The sequence below is a fragment of the Symphodus melops genome, assembly GCF_947650265.1.
Source record: "Symphodus melops genome assembly, chromosome: 10".
Taxonomy (NCBI): domain Eukaryota; kingdom Metazoa; phylum Chordata; class Actinopteri; order Labriformes; family Labridae; genus Symphodus; species Symphodus melops.
In genome coordinates, this window is record NC_136700.1 from 9018087 (window position 1) to 9034280 (window position 16194).

Below are 16194 nucleotides of genomic sequence, written 5' to 3' on the forward strand. Positions count from 1 at the left end.
CATGCTGACATCCAGCAAGGTATAAAGTTGACTGATTTCACCATCGTACTTTAGTTGTAAGCTTGTTTTTATAAGATATCTCGCATTTATTTGAGCCCAATGTTCAGATGAGGCTAATGGGCTGCTGTCATTGCTTTTGCAAGTGGCCTACTTAGTCATTATTATAATCTGCAATTGTAAGAGAAACATCAAAATCGGCAGGATTTCCAGTTAAACAGTTGTACATGTTCAGAATTTCAAGGATAAGGCACATTTGACTCACTGTAAGTCCTCAGAACAAAAAAAACATGGTCAACAGATACCCAAATGTTATTTAAAGGAATCCTCCTGTAGCACCATTAATGTATTGTATACCTCTCTATATACATGTCTGTATTTAAGACCTCTCACTAAATATTCGAATGTCCCACCAATAAGCAGGCAGGGCTTCATCTAAGCCGATGGTCAAAACTTCTGTGCTGTTTTCACATACAGTAAACCATTCAATTGTTCTACCATTCAATCTTGTTCGTATACTCCTGTAATGCTTTATGGTGTTTTTGCACAGGTTTTACTAGTTTTATGCGCAGTCCAACGTGTGACATCTTCAACCCCCTGCACAATGAGGTGAATCAGGATATGGACCAGCCTCTTTCTAACTACTTCATCGCCTCTTCACACAACACGTACCTGACTGGAGACCAGCTCCTCTCCCACTCGAAGACTGACATGTACGCATGGGTTCTGCAGTCTGGCTGTCGCTGTGTCGAAGGTAAGGGTGCATCTACATTGAGATATGGCCGCCGTGCAATGCTCAGTTTGTGTCCCAAAAAGATTATCTGACATTGCATTAGCAGGAAACATGCAGGTGTAAATAATCAAATTCTTTACAATCAAATAGCATTCACCTGCTTTAGTTCAAGTGTCCTGCAGTTGGTGGCACACTGTCAAGGCTCACTGGGACAGGGACAATTAAACTGAGCCCTCATTAATGTAATTAGTAACACCTGTGCTTCTCAGATATTGATATTATGATGCCTTAATGTCTGCTGTGAGAAGCCTGCTTTAATTGGACAAGTATCATTTGATCCATAAAATTTCAAGGAAACTCTCTTTCATCATATGTTATATACTGTGGGTGCAGCTGTGGCTCAGTGGCAGAGTCAGTAATCTCTCAACCAGAAGGGGGTTCGATTCCTCGCTCCTGCAGCCACATGTCCGATATATCTTCGGGCAAGACACTTAATCCCAAGTTGCTCCTTCTTCTTTGTCTGCGGTGTATCAATGTGCATGAATGGGATTGGCTAATATTGTACATGTTTTAAGACACATTCAAATAATAATAAGTTAAAATAATGCACTATATTTATATTGTGCTTTTCAAGTTACTCAGATACTTCACAGTCACATTAAAAAGAAGACAAAGCAAATAAAAAGGACATATTAAAACAATAGTACAAACAGCAACATTAGCAATGACAACCAGCTCTGTAAAGGTGGGTTTATGTGGGAAATAGCTGATTATACATAAGAACAATATAGAACTCACCTTATTTAAAGATAAAAGCTTAAAAGTGAGAAATGTCTGCCTGAGCAGGAACAACATGCAGTGTTTTATTCATGCATAATCTCCTCGGTGTATCCCTGCAGTGGACTGCTGGGACGGTCCCGAAGGAGAACCGATGGTCCAACACGGCTACACTCTGACCTCCAAGATACCTTTCAAGTTTGTCATCGAGACCATCAATAAATATGCCTTCATAAATAACCAGTAAGTCAAAGTTCTGTGCGTGTGTGTGTGGGTGGGTGTGTGGGTGTGTGTGTGTGTGTGTGTGTGTGTGTGTGGGTGGGGGGGGTAACATTTTATGGAAACAAGACACTTCCATTATCCCAAAGGAATTGTGTGGTGAGAAAACAGCCCGGAATGCCAAATAGAAATGACATTTTATTCATCTCTCTCACGGTTTACTCACACATACAAATATGACTGTAACATCTTTTCTGGTTGACAATATGTAGAGAATATGTATGATAGTAGTGCTGATTGTGTATTGCCCTCTTATGTGGAGAAGTGTTTCTTCTTCCACTTTGATGAGGTGTTAGTCCCCTTATAAACATCTTGAAAATATAGCTGCTATCTTGAAATGCCGATAAATGAATTTGATGGAAGGTTTCCTTTTACAAGGTTTAAGAAGAAAGTTGCAACATTTAGACAGCCAGGTTTGTTTTCATCACGGAGCAAAGAGATTGCTGGCAGTAATTAGCACCTATTACTGAGCCATCTGTTTAGCAGCGTTTCCTCTGGCTCCCTGAGGAGCAACTGTTTGTCTCTGCTGGGTCCAGCAATACCAAAACAAAGTGCGGAAAGATGCAGTTTCCTGCTGTTACGGTTACTTGCTTTGACATCTATTGCAGCTCCTCATGATTACAGGCTCTGTTTTATGAAACCATTTCTTTATTTAGATGTAGGAAACTGTATTGGAGTATATTCAAATTATGTAATTAACATGTACATGTTGTTAGCAATTACACTAAATTATTAAGGTGGTCCATCTCTTATGTAACTTATTTTCCAGGACACTAACTGCTAGTTAATTATCTCAGTACAAAGCAGGATCTCTGACTACTGATCTACTTGAACAAGTTTTAATTTCGAATAAAAAAGGATTGCTTTCACACAAAGAGTTGTGTGATCCAAATTACACAATTTACATCTGCCCATAACATCAGGGTACAGCTAGAATCTGATGCCAAAATGTGATAGGTAGCTTAAAAGGGGCTAGTAGTAACAACAGCAATGCTGACAGTTACCCCTCTTCCAGTCTTTATGAGTGAAGATGTCGATGTCTTTAGCTTTGTTTTGATTGAAAAGTCAAACACAAAATAGACGGGTATTGTCCAAAATGTGCAACAATTACATCCCTGAAAAGTGTGATCCCCCCCCCCCCCCAAAGACACATCAGTTTAATTTGACAATCAAAAGGAATGATTACAATCAATCAATCAGTCTTTGGGGTGGCCTAGTGGTTGGATGGTGTGCCCAAGGTGATCCTGGTTCAAATCCAACCTGTCCCCATGTCATTCCCCACTCTCTCTTTCCCCGATTTCCAACTCCACTCTCCTGGCACTGTAATAGAGGCATAATCCCCCCCCCCCCCAAAAAAAAAAAAAATATAATAATAAAATAAAATGAATAAATATATTTTAATTTATGTGAATTAAATAAAAAACATGTTTTCTGTCTCTTTAAAAGCTGGCAGCAAGTATAGATCAACACATTTAACATCCACTTATTTCTCTCTCTCTCTCTCTCTTTCTTCCTCTCTCTCATGTCACTCACTCGGCTGTTTCACCTTTTCCATTTACCTGATATTTTATCACCAGTGCCACCTGTTAATATGATTAATGGGCCCTGGGCTGTATTGCAACCAAGTCTCTGCTTTACACACACAGAGAACACACACACACACACACACACACACACACACACACACACACACACACATCGACACATCACGGCTCATTGAGCCGCCACACAGTTTCACCTGAGAGAGGCTCCTGCTTGTCACAGTCTGTGTCAAAATAAAACGGCTCTGGATGTTACTGTCTTTCGTCTCTTTTTGTCTTTGGGACAAGGGCCATTTGTGTGAGTGTGTGTTTGTGAGTTTTTTATTTGTGTATTTCGGGGATCAGAGGTGGAGCTGAGAATGTGACTGTGTCCCCTTGAGGGAGAGCTGTCAGTCAGAAAAACCTGACCTTTGAGCTGTGCTGCTGTGTGGCCACAAGTTATTTCACCTTTTCTAAATGAAAACATACACAAACACCTCACACACCTATCCAACACACATCATGCCACAGGAGTGAAGAAAGGTGTATTTTTCATTTGACTCTTTACCATCCATGTGGGTATATATGATTTACTGCTTCAAGACACATTTTCTAAATATTACGACATTTTAATAAAATACATGTAATCCTGAATATGTTTTTTTTTAATTTTATTTTTTTTACTATTTTCTGTCTCCAGGTACCCAGTAATCTTGTCCATAGAGAATCACTGCAGCATCCAGCAGCAGAAGAAGATTGCTCAGTACCTAAGAGAGATCTTTGGAGACAAACTGAATGTGGAAGACGTACTGAGCAGAGCATCCAAAACATTACCCAGTCCTCACAGCCTGCAGGGCAAGATTCTCATCAAAGTAAGGACATCTTTTGACACAGTTATATATTAGTCATATTTGAATATTTTTTTGGGGGAATATCCCCAGTGAGTTAGGAAGGTTTTAAATACAAGCATCTGGATCATATGTGTGGATTCAGATTCTCTTTAATGTACCACTAGGGGAATTTTGTTTTTGAGCACAAGCACAGAAAACAAAAAAACAAAACAAAAAAAAACCAAGGTCAACATCGACAGTCAAATAAAACAAATTTAGCATTCACTTTCAATATCTCAGTCTGAAACATGTTCCATCATCATTATCATGCGCCTTCTGATTCTATCTTTAAAAATGTTCAACTTACTAGAAAGGCTCACTCTGACTTTTTTCTCTGGATGATTGATAATAAATATAGCAGCCTGTCATTCACTTAAAATTAATTGTCTCCTGGTGGTGCACATGTTCTGTCCTCAAAACTTCCTGAGCAAACATTCAGACTGATGAGTTGCTCCAAAGTCACTGGATGCGAGACGGGAGCTCTCATCTTGCTAATGTTTTAATATTCCACTTGATGTCACTATTTAACAGCCCTAAACTACATTATTAATAGTTGAAGCTTGATATTTTATGACTTGTCATATTTTTATGAGGATCCCTTGAATTGGTGACATATTTTAGAAATGATCTTAAGAAACTTGAAGCTGGTGGAAGTCTTAGAGACCTCATCTGTTCCTATGCTCTCTATTTGCTTGGTTTTAGAAAAATAACTCCAAATATCTCATAATACTTCTGTTTTTTTTTTCCACAAGCTTTTTCCTATCTGTCAATGACTTCTTTTTTCTTGTACTATAACTGGAACACTGTGTATTGGGACTCAGACAAATGTTCCATTCATTGCAAATTGGTAGGGTAAATATTTTTAAAGGAAAAAGGGTTAAATTATGAAGCCTATTTTGACCACAAAAAAGATCAACTTATAAATTAAGCTCCTCTGACCTCAATTAAGAGTTTACCAAAATGTAGCCACATAGGTGACAATTACAATGTATGGCCTCTCATCTGCTATTTTCTTCCAAGCTCTTACTGTAGGAATGTGTCCAGAGACATGAACCTTTGAAACATGACTGATATGATCATCCTAGAAAGAATGGAAACTTAACATCTTATCTTTGATTATGAAATACCAGCTCTCACTGTGACAGCCTCAGTCCTAGAAGATCCTTATCCAACAGCCCGGACGGAGCCATTCTCACAGACACAGAGAGAGCATCTGGACAAGCAAAAGCTTTCAGCATTTATTGGATTCTTTTTATAGGAACCAGATAAAATGGACTTTATCTGTTTCGTGAAGAAAGACTCTTTTGTTCCCTGCAAACAGGAGCCGTCTCCAGCCACATGTCTGAACAGTGACCAAGCATTATTGATCTTTTGTAAAGCCCTTTAGTCCTCTCTAACAATTTTCCTCCATCTCTTCCCGACCTCCTCTCCTGCCCTTATTGGAGAACCTTTCACCTCTCTCCATCCGCCCCGTGGAAGGTGAGAGCAGAGAGTCATAAGACAATAAAGGAAAAAAAACAATATATTTTTTTGACAGTTACAGATACGAGGCAGAGAGAGAAAAGGCTTCTTGTGGCAGTGGCTAAAACAAGGGTGGAGATATAAACTAGTAAGAGTCTTTGGAAGAAGACGCTTGGAAAAATCTTGACTCCCACTCACACCTTCGGAATGGCTCACTAATGGGCTTCCACTCTGCAGAAAGAGCTGCCCGGGGAGCTTCTCAGAGCAGCTGATTGTACTATTTATGTGTGTGTGCTTGTGCGTGCAGGAATGTGTGTTTTGTTCCTTGTTATGTGACATTAATGGTTTTCCCTCTGGCTATAAATACCAGTTGGAGCAACATAACAGATTTTGAAAGGGGGTACTCTTAACTTGTGTGTGTGTGTGTGTGTGTGTGTGTGTGTGTGTGTGTGTGTGTGTGTCTGAGTGTGGATGAAGTGAATGCTAGATTAAATATACATTTGTAGAGGTGCAACCTGTGTGGGCGTTGAAATAAATGAGCAGGGATTTGTGCTAAATTAAAGACACATGCATGGGTCAAAGTTTTGATTGTCACTCGCCTCCCGTCTCTTTGTCTGTCCTCACTTTCCAGGGGAAGCGTCTGCCTGCATATCTTTCTGCGGATGCTGAGGAGGGAGAGGTGTCTGATGATGACAGTGCTGATGAAATTGAGGATGACTTCAAGATGAAGAGCAGTAATGTAAGACAGAGCAATGTACTGTAGCTGTAGACATGATGTGTAAAATCAATCGATCGGACAGACTATTCGTGGAATGTTAATCAAGATTTTCAAAACAACAACAAATAAGTTATAGAACACAATTAAAAAAAGGATTGATATCAACATTTATTTAAGAGGATTAGACAATAAACACACTGGAGCATGATTAAGTAATCAGTCCTTAAAGGATCATGCCATTAAAACCAGAAGAGAACCGGGCCAGCAATAGTGATGATGATTGATTTTAAAGCCTCATCCAATCGATCAAAACAATTTCTTGCTAGACTGAAAATATTTCATAAACAATCGGCAGAACAAAAAAAACAAAAAACAAGGTAGCAAGAAGATTATTTAAGACAAAAATGTATCTCAGACTGTCAGATATTGATGTTGGAGAATCAAACCTCCTCCTCCACATTCAGGCACCACAAACAGAAGATGTGTAATGGGATCTTAATGATGTTGTGCTCAAACTAATGACTGTGCTAATTGGGGATAATGTTGCTGCTTGTAAAGTTTTACTGATCATCATTGCAGTAATGTTAAGGAGCAGTCAATGCTTAATGGTGCAGATATAAATCTATAGTCAATGCTTGTTTATAAAGAAGATGACTGTTGAACTGTCTCTGAGCCATATTTCAAATCAATTTTAATCCTGTTTATTTATGTCGTGATAGACGAGTGCCAGGGTCCTTCTCACCACGTTTAAAGCAGGAAAACACTGTGTTATTTCCAGATGGTACCGTTATGTAACCGAATATGGCATCATTCTCCTACATTTAGCTGGAGGCACGGAGTCGCAGATGCCAGTTTGGATGATCATTGCTTTTTAAAAACGGATGGTGGCAGGTTTCCACTGACGAGAGGTTTTGTTTTGAGCTCATTAAATCAGTGTACATTCGCAGCAGTTATCACTAACAATGCTGTTATAGTTTGATATAATTCTTAAGACTTTGAAAATGTGTATATTTTTCCCTTTCTAGCAAAACATACAGTTTTACAAGATGTAATGATAAGTTAAATTTAAAAGTCTTTGGACAATGTGACTTTGTCTTAATAGTATTGATAATACTCAATTTGCCTAGCACTTATACAAATAACAAAGTGCTTGACAACAGACAATAAAAGTTACAGACAGGTGGTAAAACAATCATTATTAAGACAATTCTTAGTACAGTAGTAGTCTTACCACCATACTGATTGATTATTTTCTTTTGCTAAAACATTCAGAGAGAAAAGCTATTTATACTCTTATTATTGATAGTATATTGAGCATACAATAAACCATTTCTTCCCAAAGCGATTGGGACATTGTTTTTAACCCTCATTGCTGGCAATGGTGCTGGCAAAACTGCACCAGCATTTATTTCCCCCAGCTGTAGATGGCACATATCTGCAATTAGCATTGGTAACTGTTCTTGCCAAAAGGGGGCAGTGGGGGTGCCAGAGGTCAAGGTCTGACTGGACTTGTGTCTTTGGACCTTGTCCATAAATTCAAACTTGCAACTTTATTTTGAATACTCTCTTCTCATTCTCCTTCCCTTTCTTAATGACTCCTCTTTTGCAGGGTGACGGTAATCCCCAGGTGGAGTCTCACATCAGGAAGAAACTGGACTCTCTGTTAAAGGAGTCTCGGATCGGAGATAAGGAAGACACAGACAGTTTCAGCATCCGAGCGCTTCTCCGAGCTACGCACCAGGGCCTTCAGAAGAACCTGCGACAGGTAGCATACTTAAGGAATGTGTAGAGCGGCATACAGAGCTGAGTAATGGAGAAGAAAGAGATGAAAGGCGGCAACAAAACTAGGCCATGGTATTAGTCACAGAGAGAAATAGAGGACATAAAGGAGTAGACTTCACTGCACCACCCGCAGGTCAAACACACCCACATAAATGCACAGTCAACCAGCACCTCCTCAGGCAACTCTGGAGGGACTGTAATGTTTCCAGCAAGGTGTTGTTTCATGGAGAGCATGTCAAAACAGATGGAAAGTGATGAGAAACTAAAAGTCTGCAGTGTTACTTAATATTTAATTTCCCTGCATGCCTTGTGTGCTATTAATAGAAGCTTCTGTTTCCTGACAGCCATTTTAATGGAGTGGGTGTTTTTCAGCCGGGTTCCCCGGTCTCTTTATTGTGCCCCAGCTTTGTTCTGCTTCACCTCATTCTATGTTGAAAGCTTTTTGGATTTCCTCTGACGTTTTTTTTGTTTTTTTTTGTTGTTGTACTGTAATTCTTTTTTTTTTATTTCTCACATCTTCCTGTGCATTTTTGGCTCACATCTGTTGCAGGCTCTCTGGCTACTGAGCCTTAAGGTCTGGGTGTTTTCTCTTGGGTACTAATGTGGTTGTTATTTAGATCACATTACGCATATACTGCATGTACTCAAGCACACAAACACATTGTGATACAGAATCTCTGAATGTGTTGTCTTTTTCTCTAGGGCTCAAAAGGAGTTTTGAAGAAATCCCAGAGCAGATCCTTCATCACAACACTCAAACAGAAGGTGGGTGGTCATTTTCACCCAATGCCAGTTCTATTTGTGTGAGGTCTAAAATGGTTGTAATCAATTATTTCAAATTCAGTTTATTATGAAAAACGAAAACTTAAATACCCTAAGAAATGATCTTCTGATCTTCATCTGGGGCCCAGCTAGTTTGGGCCCTAGGTGGGAGAAACCTGGGTTGCCCATGTAGGTCTAAGCTAGGGCCTATGTAATGCCCACCTTGAGCCCATCTGGGCTTGCCCACATGGGGCCACCATGGAACCCCCGGACAAAATTAACCGGGACCCAGCTGGGGCCCATTCACCAGCCCATATCTGACCCACATGGGCCCCGCATGGGTGTGCTGACAGGGTCTACTGCCCACCTACTGCCCATGTGGGGCCCAACAACGAAGAACACTCTAAGCCCATGCCCACCCAAAGCCCAACCAGCCCAAGTGAGGCCCATATGGGCCCCAACTATACGTGTTTGCTGGGTAAACACGACACTGAGTGTTTTGTTGAAGCACAAGTGTTTCTGTCTCATTTGTCAGTTTAAACTATGACCATCAGGTTGGGAAGTATAAAAAGGGGTCTCCTTACTGTTCTTCTAGTATTTGAATCTTGTGTTAAGTGACACATCAAAAATGCATACATTTTTAGACAAAGCCAAAAGGGATGGTATACAAAAGGGATGGGAAATTCAAGTAAAGCCCTTACATGCAATAATGACCCAAACAAACAAAAGTTGTTGTGCAAGTCCTGTGCCCTTTGCATTTATTTCAGCCTGGTGGGTTGCAAAATCGTAATTAAGATAGCTATGCGTCTAGATAAATAAAATATCTGCTGCTCTAAATTTCGTCCTCTATCCAAGAGCTTCTTTTTAACTCCCTCCAACCTCTTCTCTGTTCTCTCTTTATTCTTTTATGTGCCCCTCTTTGCATATTGTGCAGCCTCCCACATGTGTGTGGATATATGTGTGTATGCATGGGTGCATTTAATCTCTTGGTAAGCAGTCTAAACCATATAATTACTGTGACCTTCATCCCCTTTGTTACTCCACTTTAGCACTGATAGAGATGTTAGTGGAAAAAAAACACACACTAAATATAATTACATACGTGACAGCTAGAACACCCACCAACATGCACAAACACACACACGTATACACACACACCTACACACACACACACATACACACACACACACACACACACACACACACACACACACACACACACACACACACACATTGCTACTACAATAACAATACTGTGTTGCAGTGCTATAGAAACATTAACAAACACCTTCATCCAGTAAAATGAATGAACTCTGGGTCTGTGTGGAGGTGTTATCATGTATGGTAAGTATTTATAACATCTATCAGGATTTTAACCAAATACAATAATCCAAGCCAAATACTCAACAGCCTTTACAACTTGTATTCAAATAGTCATTGTGGTTTGAAATGGGTTCATTAACATATTCCTGTGTATTTGTGTGTGCATGTGTCTCCAGAGGCACTCCAAATCCAGACTGACATGTCAAAGCGGAGAGAAGGAGGAGGACGGTCAGGAGAGATCCGGGAGGGAGGCTGGAGGACAGTTCAACAGGTGACCTTTGACCCGCTTCATCACAACACTGACAATCCCTCAGGTTTCATAGAAGCTGTCCACTGAGAGTAGGCTATTAAACACACAAGTGTAAGACTACCACAATGCACATTTCTAAAGCTTCTTCATAACCCATAAAAGAAGTACTAAACCAGCAAAGCTGCTGCTTATGACTACTTTATCAGGACAGTTGTTGTTGATTTTGATTGTAGCAAGTAGCTAACTTATTTCCATACAACATCTCATAACAGTGTCCGAAATAAAAAGACATCCCTTTGCAAATCAGAATTCAGTGTGCTTTTCCCTGTTCAAACTTCAAACTGTAACTATGAACTTAATCTGGGTCGCCAATAAAGAGGAACAAAGTTGAATTCAACTAATTTCCCTTCAGCGTATCACTATTATTTCTCACACACATTCCTTGTCCACCTTTGTCTAATTTCTCCGCTTTTTAGAGAGTGAGCTTTGTGCTTGAAAAAAATTCAGCTTTTTTACTCTATATAGTCACTCTCTGTCACTCTCTTTCTTTGTTCTCCCATTCTACTTTCTTCCTGGTCGCATATTAATATGCTTGTCTTTGGGAAGTGTCACTGTGCAGACTCCAATAAACATGAATGTGAGCGGCTATGTGAGTGACTATTTTCGATAGATTAACTCTTTATTGTCATTGCATTTGCAAAATGCGTTTACATGTATAAAAATATATTCGTAGTCATGTACATCATCAGTGAATGAGTGAGTAAATAAACAGTTGCGGTGGCTAATGAATATACAAGTATGTGTGTTCAGTGCCTGTGTATAGTGGATTATGTCATGAGAGACAGGTAGATTAAACAGTTATAGTGCAGAACATGAGTACAGTTATTATTTGGGAATGAGTGAATGAATAAATATAATAGATACATATTTTTTTATTTTATTTTTGTGCTAGACTGTGCATGCATGGCTGTGTGATTGTGTGTGTGTGAGTCTTTCTGTGCTGCAAGCACTCTGATTCCTTATTGTTTCCCTGCAGTTTGCAAACTGACCTGCTGATGGACGTCCCTCACTTATCTTCTCTCTTTAATTCATAAATATTTCAAAGATATATGAGTATGAGTTTGTTATATATTCTGTACTTGCTTTCCCTGTCTCTTTGAGCCTTGCTCATTCTTACTTACTCTCCTTGTTTTTCTCTTGCAATTCTGTCATCTGTTCATGGCATTTGTTTTAGGGGTGGGAGGAAGAGGAAGACAATGAAGCTGAGTCGAGATCTATCAAATCTGGTGGTGTTCACCAACTCTGTCGCCTCACAGGAGTGTCTGAATGAAGGTAAAACATAAAATCTCAAAATAGCCAACACACACAAACTAATAGGCACATGGAGTTCTTTACCCCGGAGACATTTCTAATTCCGAACCCACGTTCCTCTTCAGGTACTCCAGGTGATGTTTTGTCATTCAGCGAAACCAGAGCACAATCCCTGGTCAATCACAAAACCGAACAGTTCCTGGCTTTTAACCAGAGGCAACTGTCACGGATTTATCCCTCAGCCTATCGCATCGATTCGTCCAATTTCAACCCCCAGTTCTACTGGAATGTGGGCTGTCAGCTGGGTAAGATGGCTGTCCGTCACTCTGAGCTTTTGACCTGCATAAAGGTTGTCTTATAATGACAACAACCAGGTGCCCTGCTTTTAGTCAGGTAAAAAAATTGACAATTGACAGTTCACACACTTTGTGTAGGTCCCTTGTGGTCATGTGTGCAGAGGCAAGGTTGTACATGTAACTAAGTGTCCAAAAATGGGGCTACTTTACAGCCTCAGTGTAATTTGTGAGGATTACTGATGCACACATGAATGTCTGACTAAATAAAAAAACTGAAAAACAGTTTTTATATTTCTGTTCAGAAAATCCATGCATCCAACAAAACCTGCCCCGTCTTTTCTATTTCCTGTTTTACACAGTGTATTGTTTCTTAGTTTCTAATTGTTTTTCTAAAAAAAAAAAATCCCAATTCTCTGTACTTGATTAACTTTGAAGCAGCTCAATGTGTTTCTCTGTTTTCTGTTTCGTTGTTCATTTGTTTCCTAGTAAAGGTTTCACAGTTGTGTGAACACAGGCTTAATGAATAAACAAATCAAAGAGGAACCTTTGATAAATTAGAAAAAGAACAACAATTTGAGTGACAAAGCCACCCCCTTGTATGGTTTTTGCTACCTTCTATTTATGTATTTACACTACACCACATTACTGATCTGTAAAACAACAAATGTCATATGTGGTTAGCATTGTTTTTAACATCTGTCAATTAAATAAATGTTGCAATTTCATTTTTTCTGTTTTAGTTGCTCTGAATTACCAAACTGAGGGCAGGATGATGCAGCTCAACAGAGCTAAGTTCATGGTGAATGGAGGTATTGGCTACGTCCTCAAGCCGCCTCCTATGTGTAAAGGTACGGCAACAGGCTGCATGCATGCACAAAAACAAGTACGGTACATCCATCCAAATCATGTTTTTTTTTGCATTGTAAAAAGAAATTGATGTTTGAATGAGAATTTTCCTGTGGTAAGTGGACATATTTTGATATTTGTCATACAGTAGATAGACTGGCATGTAGCTTACAATGTTTCTTTTTTAAATGTAATTCTGATTGAGAGCGTAGACATACCAATGTTGCCTACTTCAGTTGGAGGAATGGCTGTATATTTGTGAACATACAGAAATTTTTTACAGAGGATAGGATTATAGGATCGGGTGGTGACATAAATCAAGGTTCTTGCTGTCTTTCATTCCCTCCAGGCTCATTCAATCCATTCTGTGATGACCCGCTTCCAGCTTACCCCAAGAAGCAACTGGTTCTTAAGATCATTAGTGGACAGCAGCTGCCCAAACCACCAGACTCCATGCTGGGGGACCGAGGAGAGGTACCAAAACACATAAACTGTGTGCTCACATTCTCCATCTGTCTTTTCCTCTCATGCACACAAACCGACATGCACTATTAGTCTCATGTACTCACAGATTTTCAGCTTTCTAAAGACCGACTATGTTCAAAATTATTATTAAATAATACAGAAATATGATTTTTTTTTTCTTGCTGTCTCTCATCTGTCAGATTATTGATCCATTTGTTGAGGTGGAGATCATCGGCCTGCCAGTCGATTGCTGCAAAGAACAGACCAGAGTTGTGGATGACAATGGTCAGATACATGCAATTACACTTTAAACCTATATTTATCTGTGAAGTCACAGAACCACAGAGGGAAATTACCTCTGTGTCTATAATAAATATAAGAGTGTCTATAATCAATATAATAATAATCATGTCTCAAACAACAAAGTAAACATGCAGTTCCTGGAGTCTCTCGAGCTTTGTATCGAGTATTAGCTCAATTGAATAGTTTTGGCTATTACTTAGACTTAAAACAGCCGAAGAGCCAGACATTGAACTCAGAAACTCAACAAGACCTAAAATAAATCATAATGAAGTAACTGTTAGACTTCCGTTGCCTATGTGGTCAAATAAAAAGTGTCAGCTATGTCAAATTAGTGTTCCTAACTTGTTTCTGCTGTCTCCAAGTGGCCAATGATGAGCAAACAGAAAGGGGAGGGGAAAAGCACCCCTTAGGAAAGAGCTCAATTGTTTTATCAAATGAATGTGCCAGACATTTAACCAAATGAAATATCTTAATTCAAACTCCTGTTTTTGTTTTAAATCAACTATTGATAAACAGTTTTAATAACTAAATACAGAATTTCTATATTTTCCTTATTCACATACTGATCAAACATTTCAATTATATTTTACGTTTGTTTGAATTTTCTTTAGGTTTTAATCCAGTATGGGAAGAGACTCTGTCATTCACACTTCACATGGCTGAAGTAGCACTGGTGCGTTTCCTTGTCTGGGACCATGACCCAATTGGACGGGACTTTATTGGTCAACGGACAGTTGCCTTCAGCAGCTTAATGCCAGGTCTGTATAAAAATATTTTCTGCATTATCTACAAAAACACATAAAAATTAAACTTGTGTGTATATTTCATTAACTTCAGATGATTTCAGATGGGCAAGATATGTCAGTTAGAACCATCATGAACCAAAAAGTCAAACTTGACCGTAAATACATAATATTATGGATTTGTTGGTGTTTTTGCACTGGGGTAAAGTTTTTTTGTGTCCAGTGAAACATGTTTTGTTTGACTTGTTCAGCACAAGATCTGCTGCTGAAGTTATACCTGAACCCATTGTGTAATTTCCTCTGGCAATTAATGCACAATCACAAGTCTGATGAAAGTGTCAATCTTTGTTTGATTTACTCAATCACCAATTCTGTAACTCACATGCTTTTTTTTTGCATTCATAACAACAGGTTACAGACATGTTTACTTGGAGGGACTGACAGAGGCTTCCATCTTTGTGCATGTGTCAGTGCATGATGTCTATGGGAAGGTAAGTGCTTTAAAGCATGTTATTTGTTCTAGCCTTTCCCCAGCTGGTGTATTTTGTTGTTTAAGGCTTACGTTGGAGGTAAACCGAGAAAAGTGTGTTTTCTCAACATATCAAAGCATCCAAGCTGAGCTCCTTCAACCCTCTGTCTTTCTAGTGGAGCCCTCTAGTCCTGAACCCCAGCTTTACCATAATGCACTTTCTAGGATCTAACAAGGTATCCTGTTGACTCTATGTGGTGCTGCATGAAAAGCAATGCATGGTGCAAGAGTGCAGTGTGTGTTATGAAACATCCACAAAACAGTTGCTGTGTGTGAAATTAAAGTCATGGCTTATACAGTTTGTTTTGAAAGTCATATAAAAACATAACTATTATACTCTTTTGCTGTTACTGTCACTTTATCTCCTTATTTCCTATGGAAGCATGTATGCATAATCCTTGAAGACAGTGGATTGTAGACATTTAAGGAGTAAGCATGCCCTCTATGGGTTAAATGTGTAAAAGCATACCATTGTTGTATGAACTGTATACTAAGCTCAGCATATAATATTTGATCATCAAACATAACATAACAACATACAAACATTGATTAATCAATTTACCTGTTTTCTTCCACTGACATCTCTCAAAACGTTTTGTTCCATCTTTATCTGAATATCATTGGTTTCTCCACTTTGTTTATAGCCTCTTTTAGCATGCATATTCACTTCCTGTACCTTGTTTTTCCCCATCAGAGTAATCAGCTGCGAGGTATCCGGGGGTTTTTTAACCGTTCTTCCAAGTCCTCTGTGGATGCAAACTCTGATGGCATGCGGAAGCGCTCCATCAGTGATCACCTCTTGCGGCGCACAGCCAGTGCTCCAGCAAAGGGACGCAAGAAGACCAAGATGGCCCTTTCAGAGTCAGTGGCTTCAATATCAGACCAAAAGAATGGCACAGGTGCAGAAGAAGTAGGAGAGAGCATGTCGGGAAAGGAGGACGGGGTGGAAAGGCGTCCACAGACCAGAGCCCCCCTCACCCACAGACCTATCTCCATGCCCTTAGACAGACTTCTTCAAGGACAGCTATCTCTCTGCTCCCCAGACAAGGAGCAGCAGGGTATGGGTGCAGACACTGTCATTGGTGGGTATATTTAATTTCATCCTAACCAAAGAATTACATGTATATTGTAATATTGCAAAATAGATGTCAGTTGCTTTGATTTTAGTTTAACTTGCATACAAAGTTTGAATGATTGAGATTAATTTAC

The 16194-nt window shown here is 39.4% G+C and overlaps 1 protein-coding gene across 2 annotated transcripts in view; it reads left to right on the plus strand.

Annotated features, from left to right (window-relative positions):
* Positions 1-16194, plus strand: part of plch1 (phospholipase C, eta 1) — a 48527-nt gene that overhangs the window by 28338 nt on the left and 3995 nt on the right. For both annotated transcript variants that reach the window (XM_079353889.1, XM_079353888.1), the window contains 16 exons: positions 548-751; positions 1630-1750; positions 4007-4178; positions 6289-6396; positions 7985-8140; positions 8860-8922; positions 10419-10513; positions 11727-11824; positions 11929-12108; positions 12840-12947; positions 13295-13419; positions 13611-13695; positions 14325-14471; positions 14868-14947; positions 15102-15161; positions 15680-16067. In XM_079353889.1, the coding sequence (XP_079210015.1) occupies positions 548-751; positions 1630-1750; positions 4007-4178; positions 6289-6396; positions 7985-8140; positions 8860-8922; positions 10419-10513; positions 11727-11824; positions 11929-12108; positions 12840-12947; positions 13295-13419; positions 13611-13695; positions 14325-14471; positions 14868-14947; positions 15102-15161; positions 15680-16067 (2190 nt within the window). The remainder of the gene's footprint in view (positions 1-547; positions 752-1629; positions 1751-4006; positions 4179-6288; positions 6397-7984; positions 8141-8859; positions 8923-10418; positions 10514-11726; positions 11825-11928; positions 12109-12839; positions 12948-13294; positions 13420-13610; positions 13696-14324; positions 14472-14867; positions 14948-15101; positions 15162-15679; positions 16068-16194) is intronic.